This window comes from Martes martes, assembly GCF_963455335.1.
Source record: "Martes martes genome assembly, chromosome: 6".
Classification (NCBI taxonomy): domain Eukaryota; kingdom Metazoa; phylum Chordata; class Mammalia; order Carnivora; family Mustelidae; genus Martes; species Martes martes.
Window position 1 is genome coordinate 82,510,755 of NC_137893.1, and position 8,888 is coordinate 82,519,642.

The 8,888-nt window shown below is 38.6% G+C and overlaps 1 protein-coding gene across 2 annotated transcripts in view; it reads right to left on the minus strand.

Annotated features, from left to right (window-relative positions):
* Nucleotides 1-7,410, minus strand: part of KPNA5 (karyopherin subunit alpha 5) — a 52,903-nt gene extending 45,493 nt beyond the window's left edge. Inside the window, exons 1-2 of one of the 2 annotated variants that reach the window (XM_080806426.1) lie at nt 7,151-7,410; nt 791-924 (exon numbers count right to left, since the gene is read on the minus strand). In XM_080806426.1, the coding sequence (XP_080662552.1) occupies nt 791-924; nt 7,151-7,154 (138 nt within the window). In that variant the 5' untranslated portion in view covers nt 7,155-7,410. The remainder of the gene's footprint in view (nt 1-790; nt 925-7,150) is intronic. The other variant, XM_080806425.1, reaches the window with a different exon arrangement.
* Nucleotides 7,411-8,888: the final 1,478 nt, after the last annotated feature.

The window sequence follows — 8,888 nt, forward strand, 5'->3', positions numbered from 1 at the left end:
AGAAATACTGCTCTTCTTCAAACAGTATACAATTCCTTCTAATCATTCATCCAACAGATTTTTTGAGTCCTTAATGTAATAAAGTAGGGAGTGTGCTAGAGACTATAGATAGGAAGATGACAAATCATATTTCTAAAACAGGCCTTTCTCTACTTTCATCATTGCTAGTACTTTCTACACATTAGTTTTTAATTCATGCATGTGAGGACTATACCCTCTTAATATAAATACTTCTAAATTTAAGTGTATTTTGGAATGAAAAATGTTGAGATACACTCTTTTAAAGGATTTTTCTATTCCTTATGTCACATACACAAAGTTCAAAACAGAGAGGCTAAGAGAGCAGCTGGCTGAACTACAGAAGAAACAGTATGAGTAGCATAGGTTGAGGACTGTAATTAACTTAGGAGCAAGAACTATGAAAACCCAGAAAGCAACAAATAAATATTATGGTTTTTTGGGGGGAAGTGGGCAAATCTGGTAGTGATAAATGGAAGTGATCTAAATAGGCTTAAGAGTAAAAATTTCTTAACACTGGGATAAAATATGATTAAGATAAAAGGCTTATCAATAAAACAGAAAAGCTGTTCCTCTTAGTGATTAAAAACAGCACAGGATTCTGATTCATGAAGTATTCCTGGAGTCTAATAAAGAATAGATTTATATTTAATTTCCTAAAGATACTTTATCATTTTAAATTATCTAAAAATAAGCAATGATAATGTAACTTCTAAAATCTATATAATGATGTGTCTGTGTTAAACAGATTTAAATATTTTAAAACACCCACCTGCTCTTCCCTTTTTTGTTTTCGAAGCTGTATTCCTTCTTCTTCTCTTCGTCTACGCATTTCTTGGGGATTTAGGGCTTTATTCTTGTAACTTTTCATTCTATAGTTATCTTTCCCTGGACTAGCCATTGCATCTTAAGGTTAGGAGAGAAGAAAACAGATACTGATAATTCTCAAAACAACATGAGATGTTTACTAGGAAAACTAAGTTCATGCTTACTGCTTAAGCAGATTGACAAAATTGATTCTGAAAATTATGTACAAAGAATACATTCCCTCATTCCCACATCAATATTGGAGCAAAGTAACCAAATATTTTTGGACTAAATTATCAAACAAATAATAGATTTTGGTCTAAACACAGATAAAGTCATTATCCTAATTTCACTGATTTTAAGATGCACTCCCCAATGCCTGGAGTTTTAACCTTTCGGAAGTGGGATGCATCTTAAAATCACTGTCTGCCAGGATATAATCAATCATGAAGTAGTTGGGTAAAAAACTTTTAAATTACAGCTCTTGGCAAGATCAAAAGATAGCCAGAGTGAGTGAAGTATCTCTATTTTCAATGGAATATATTATTAGGCTTCAATAAGCATCCCTCAAGTATTTTGGGGGGTCTGGCTTCTTTCATTTACTTACGGTGCTGTCTTCAGAACTAAGGTTGCATGGCTCATGACTTCAGTCATGATTGCAATACTAATTTGCAATACTAGGGTATAATTACTTCTTTTTAAATACTGAAATACTGGGGCGCCTGGGTGGCTCAGTGGGTTAAAGCCTCTGCCTTCGGCTCAGGTCATGGTCTCAGGGTCCTGGGATCGAGCCCCACACCAGGCTGTCTGCTCAGCGGGGAGCCTGCTTCCTCCTCTCTCCCTGCCTGCCTCTCTGACTACTTGTGATCTGTCTATCAAATAAATAAATAAAATCTTTAAAAAAAAATAAATATTGAAATACTTGTATACTTTATTTTTAAGTAGTTTTATTATAAATGTATTTGAAAGCATTAACATTTATGTAAACATATTCTTACAAGTATATTTACAATATTTTACATAACACTTTACATTTAAAATAATGTAATTTTACTTTTAGAAACCAGAGAGTGTTGTAATCAATTAACGCTTATGAAGTAAAAAGAATAAAAGGAAAGGCTGGCATTTATCTGCCATCTCCGATGTCGAAGATAGACTAATGAACTGGTAAATTATACTGTAAGTAGTAAAGTACACTAAAACATATGCATTAAATCCTGTGAGAGCACAGAAGACACAGCAACTAACTGTGCTTTAGGGAGTTCTGAAAGTTATCTTAAAAGAGCAAGAATTTGTCAGGGAAGAGGATGAAAAGGGAAAATCGGGAAGGAATAAGCATCTCAAGCAGAGGGACTACATGTCAAGGCAAAGAGTTCTTGCAGAAGACTGGCACAAACACAAAACAGTAAGAGACTAAGTGTGCCTAAACAAGATTTGTGGGAGAAAACGCAGGAGATAAACCTAGAAAGGTAACTAAGAACACATGGTTCGTGCAATGAGGTTGAGAAATTTGGACATGATCCTAAGTAACAATTGAAAAAATTAAAGAGAAGATTGTCTCGAACTTTGATGAAGATCTGAACTAAATTAGCAGCTACACTGGAAATACAGAAGACTGGTTGATTTCAGAAACATTGCAGAAATTGATTTAATAAGGGACGCCTGGGTGGCTCAGTTGGTTAAGCAGCTGCCTTCGGCTCAGGTCATGATCCCAGGGTCCTGGGATCGAGTCCCACATCGGGCTCCTTGCTCAGTGGGGAGCCTGCTTCTCCCTCTGCCTCTGCCTGCCTCTCTGTCTGCCTGCGCTCACTCTCTGACAAATAAATAAATAAAATCTTTAAAAAAAAAAAAGAAATTGATTTAATAAGAATTAGAGACCAAATAAATGTAAGGAAAATGTGGTGAAGAAGAAAAAAAGAGTTTAGGGCTCCTGGGTGGCTCAATTAAGCTTCTGCCTTCGGCTCAGGTCATGATCCCAGGGTACTGGGATCAAGGCCAACATCCGGCTCCCTCCTCAGCTGGAAGCCTGCTTCTCCCTCTCCTACTCCCCCTGCTTGTGTTCTCTGTGTGTGTGTGTGTGTGTGTGTGTCTGTCAAATAAATAAATAAATAATTTTTAAAGAAAAGAAAAGAAAAAGGAGTTTAGGATGACTCCATGGTTTTTATAGCTTGATTTATTTCAGTACAGTAACAAAATAAGCCAAGACAAGGAATAAAAATGGAGTATCAAAGTGATGGTTTTGTTTGGTTGCCTCCTTGTTTTTGAGATGAAAACAATGAATTGTTTTATTTTTAAAATTTTTAAAGACTTTATTTGTCAGAGAGAGAGAGAGGGAATGAGAGAGAGAGCAACAGGCAGAGAGAGAAGCAGGCTCCCCACTGAGCAAGGAGCCGGATGCAGGACTTTATCCCAGGACCCCGGGATCTTGACCTGAGCCAGGAAGGCAGCCGCTTAACTGACTGAGCCGCCCAGGAGTCCCTATTTTTCAATTTATATTTAAATTATATACAGCAAAAAAAGAAAAAAAAATCACTCTTTTGGTATAAAGTTCTATGAATGTGACAAATGCACACAGGCATAAAACTTTCACAATCAAGACACAGCTCCATGACCCCTAAAAAATGTGGTCATGCTGCTCCTATTAACCCCTCTCCCACCCTCAATACCTGGTAACCACTGATCGGTTCTCTATCTTCATAGTTCTGACCTTTACTGAATTTCACATAAATGGAATATATATAGTATATAGTCTTAAAAAAAAATATATATATATATATAAAGACTATATAGTATATAGTCTTAAACTGGCTACTTTTACTTAGCATAGTGTTATTTGTGAGATCCATACTGTTGGCATGCATCAGTAATTTATTCCTTCTTATTGTTGAGTAGTATTCTATCGCATAGATATGCCACAGTTTGTCCATTATTCGTTAGTTGAAGGACATTTAAGTTGTTTCTAGCTTGGTGCAGTTATGAATAAGCCTGTTATAAATATTCATGCACAGGTTTTTGTGTAAATATAAGTTTTCATTTGTCTCGGGTAAATATCTAGAATTAGGACTGATGGATAATAAGGCAAGTGTATGCTTCACATTTTACAAGAAGCTGCCAAACTGCAAAGTATTCCAACAGCAATGTATAAGACTTCCTGTCGCTCTATGCTCTGCCAACACTTGGTATTGTCAGATTTTGTTGGTAATTGTAGCCATTCTAATAGATGTATAGTATCTTTCATTTTAAACGTATTATACTTATATAATACTTAGGGCACACACAGGACATTAAGACCTAATAGATGGTTAAAAGTATGGGTCAAGGAGTGGTTCAGTTGGTTAAGCCTTTGGCTAGGATCACCATCCCAGGGTCCTGGGATGAAGCCCCATGTCGGGCTCCCTGCTCAGCGAGTAGCCTGCTTCTTCCTCTTCCTCTGCCTGCAACTCCCCCTGCCAGTGCTCTCTCTCTCTCTGTCAAATAAAATAAAGTCTTAAAAAAAAAAAAAAGTATGGGTCAAAACTCAGGAAGAGTCCTAATTGAGCTAGGGGAGAAATTTCTAGAACATTAGTTTACATTTGAGTGGGAAAAGGAAAGAGCAACGGAAACCAAAATGAAATAGGTCAGCTAATCAGAAGTAAGAGTCATGAAAAAGAAAGGAATTCAAAAGACAAGGAGTATTTCATTTGTAGTAGCACTAAAAATAAGCCACTCAATTTATTCATTCACTGATTCATCCAGCAAATATAAGTGCCTACAATAAGCCAAGTACCACATGAGGCATAAGATTGGATAATTAGGTCACTGGTAAAAATAGGGAGAAAAATTTCATTAGTGGTAGAGCTAAAAGTAGAATGGAATAGGCTGAACCCTTCAGAATGATTTAAAAAGTACTTTGTGCCTTTGAACCTAACACATGTACATTCTAGCAATTTAAGTATACTTATAATATGTTTATTATATTTATATATTTAAAATATACTTATTTATAACTTATTATAATATTTATAGTTTATAATGTTTATAATAGCCTTAAAGTATTCAATGAATTGATCAACAATACTGGGTAGACCTACAAATACCATTAGAAACAGCTTAATCTTAAAAAAAAAGAAATAGCTTAATCTAACTTTATTAATAACAATGTTCAGCATTATTCCCTAAGTATTTCACATATAAAAATTCTCTCATTAATAACAACTTAGGCTCTAGGAAGGGAATAACAGAGATGAGCTCATTGCAGAGCAAACTGGGTTTCAACATTAGTTGTTAAATTATGCTTAATAAGCATAAAATATTCTAGCAAAATGAAATGTTCACAGCAATAACTCTCTTAATACTTACCACTTACATTAGGTTTTTCGAGGCCATTGGTCTCTAACCGTTTTTTTGTATTGTTTTAAGATTTTATTCATTTATTTGACAGAGGAGAGAGAGGGAACACAAGCAGGGGGAGTGGGAGAAGGAGAAGGAGGCTTCCTGCCAAGCAGAGAGCCGGATGCAGGGCTCCATCCCAGGACCCTGGGATCATGACCCAAGCCAAAGGCAGATGCTTAACAACTGAGCCACCCAGGTGCCCCTCTCTAACCATTTGTGATCACACATCCTCACATGTGCAAAATTTATTTCTGCATTCATCCTCAATGTTTATTTATATGTAAGCATTACTAGAGTAATAATCTAACCCATTATAAAATTAAAGGAGCGCATGTGTTGTGATGAGCACTGGGTGTTACATGTAACTAATGAATCGTTGAACACTACCTCAAAAAGTAACGATGTACTGTAATCTGGCTAATTGAACAAAGTAACAATAAATTAATTAATTAAATAGAAAATTTTTAGAAAGGAATAGTTTTAAAAGGTAAAGAAACAAGTTCTAATACTTTTTCCCCATATCTGATTCAATTACCTGTGCCTCCACAACCTACACACTGGATACTTCTTCTAAAACCATTAATTTAGGTGACCACATTAAAACCTTTAATATAAATGTTAACCAAACAAAATCTACTCTGAACAGCTCATATATCATTTGTTCCTTTTTCTGACGTCGTACTAACTTCTTATTTAATAACACCTGCAATCCTCACTGCAGTTGCCTTAAAAAGGACATAAAGACCAAGAAAAATCATCTCTAAAGGTGCCTGACCCAACAGGATTGTTCCCTTTTCTGGAAAATAACTTTAAAGACTGTATTTCAAAGGTTGCCATCTCATACAAGTTATTTTAAATATAAGAAATACTCTTCAGATGCTCTGAATCCCCAACATAGGGTTGGGTGGGTTGTTTGTTTTCAGTGATAAGCTTATTTTTCACTCAGCTCTCTGGAAAACTGTTTTGAGGCTGGGAGACTAACTGGAATTTGAACTTTTTCTAGTACCTATTAACGGAATTTCTTGTGCCCCAGAAGTCTCCATTTCTACGGTTTGGGTGCCTATTAGTAACATCGTAACATCGGTACAAAAGGGTAAGTGTGCTGAGTGAGCCCTTACGACCAAACAAGCAGTACTTAAGGACAGAAAGGACAGAGCTGTTTCCTGTTTACCAAGGAAGAAAGTCGCTCTCCTACAGAATATGAATCCTAAGCGTTGTAATTAAGAGACATCAAGTCAGAGGTTTGTTTTTAAAAAATGTTTTAAAAGCCAAAGAGTAAATGCTGATGTATATTTTTGAAGTATCACTATCCCGCTTCACAGCTTTCAAATCCTTTACCTCTTCTTATGCATTACCGCGGAAACTCTAAATTTTCATCTTGGAAGGGAGCTGACAGGTTATTAACCCACCCCTGCCGACGTCCACACAGCCCTCCTAGGCACTTGCATCCAGGTGGAGGAGGGCAGAGGGCGACCGCGACGGTGCGACAGGTAGCCCTCCCCGCCCCCAGCCCCAGAGCCACCCCAGCCGTATTCTGGAAACTGGAACTTCTAATGCGCTGCTGCTGGGCTCACACAGACGCTGAGACCCAGGAGTGAAGGGGAACGACTGACAAGCCCGTGTACCGGGAACAGGAACTACCAAGGCACGGAGAAGCCAAACCGCAGGAGGATGAGCTCCGCCGCTTAAGGATCCCTCCGAAGGCCAGCCTGGCTGCCTGCGAGGATCTGTATTCCCCGCACCTTCGCGTCAGTAAGGAATAGGTCCGGCTGCCACGCCCCCGCCACCGCGGTCTCCCTCGGGAACCTGAGGGAAAAAACCCGGCAGCATGGCCTGGTCCTCTCAAGCTTTCGCAGAGAAGGGGTAAATAAAAACAGTGGCCCCTGGAACCAGTAACTCCCAAAGGGACCAAGCCCGAGGTTCACCCAAACTGGCCTGTGTCACTCCCACTTACCCATTAATGTGGCAATGCCCGATGCCTTAACTTCCCAGTTCCCAGTTGCTGTGTCCGCTGCAGGTAACAGTAGGGTCGCCACTCCGCCCCTAGCGTTGAACGTAGCGACAAGGTTCGCAGCTCAAGATGGCGGCTACCTGCGCCCCTTCCCCGAGACCCCGAGGCTCGGCTCCCAGAAGCCCTTGCATGCGGCGACCGCAGTGGTGGCGGCGGTAGCTGCACCCGCGGGTAGAGGGGTGGAGAGCGGCCAGCGTCGCAGCTCCACCCACCGAAGGAGGAGGAGCCGGCCCCTACACTGACTCCAGGATTTTAATTCCGCGCTGACGCCGTGCGTGCGGTGTGTCAGACTGCCCTAGTCCTCTGTGCGAGCTCTCATTCTTTCACTCATTCGTTGGTTTAGTTTGTTTATTCAGTCATTCATCCTACAAGGTAGCATTGATGGAAGGCCTGATCTGTGCTAGACACTGTTTTAGATATTAGAGCTGCTATAGCATACACAACGGAAAAATTCCAACCTCGTGGGTCTTTACAGAGGCTCTTCTTCAGCTGCATTAACCTCTTCCTGTATGTCCTGCTCATTCGTTTCAAGCTTTAGAATTTGCCATTTATTTAAAATTTGGATTCTATAACATCTGTGGATTTCTAACAAAAATATAGTCATTGATATATGAAATAAATAATCCCAAATAACACACATAAGCTTTGTAATCCATCTTGGAGTTCAACAAACAGCACTGAAAAGAGACTATCTTCTAGAATATAGAAGATAAATAATACGTGATTCCTGCCCTGAGGAAGATCCTGTTTTTTATCTCTTGTTCTTCTTATTTTCTGAGAAATTTCTTAGGTTATACTCCAGCTCTGGATTAGATAGATAGATAGATAGATTCTGCTGTTGTTTTTTTTTTAATTTTGCTATTGTATTTTTAATCTCAAGAGCTATTTCTTATTTTTGATTCAGGAATTAAATCTTTTTTCTAATGTCTCTCTGATGCTAGTGTAGTTTCCTTTAAGTATTTTTTTTCTCGTCCATTCATAGTCTCTGATTCTTGAGTGTTTTTCCTTTTTGATCATTTTGGCTTTTGTCTTTCTTGCCACAGCCATACTCTAATGCCCAGTGATCCTTGAGTATCCATTCATATTTGAGACTGAGACACTAAAGAAAACTATTGTAAACTCGTGTATCTGCTGACTGTTTACTTGCCAGCTGTTGACCTCCTTACAGAGTAATAACATGAGATCTTGGTTGTTTCACTGGAGGACTTTCTAAAAGTCTTTATTGGAGGTCTTTTCTTTCTGACCAATAATTTGCCCTGGAGAGGAATTTTCTAATCTCCTGACATCAGAATGTGATGGGGGGAGGGGTGTGGTTAGCCTCATAATTCAGTATTTAGTTTGCACTATTCCACACTTATATTCCAACACCTTGACTCTCCCTCTCCCCAACTCTAAGCTGTGCATTTCTGACTTAATAGTCTTTCTGATTAATTTTCTTTATGAAACCAAACCTATAGTCTTCTATCTTGGAAGGAAAGATCAGTCACTTGGCAAGCTGGTAATGAGGAAATCTGGAGGTAGGATGCTAACTGCTCCTTATTGAGACTTTTAAGCAAACTGTTCCTCTTCTCAGGCCCAATTTTAATATGTTTTTTAGAAGCATATGGTCTTTAATTTTTGAACATTTCCAGAATTCTGATGTATAAACCGATTTATTTTTGTTGACTTCTCTTAGCCAAGT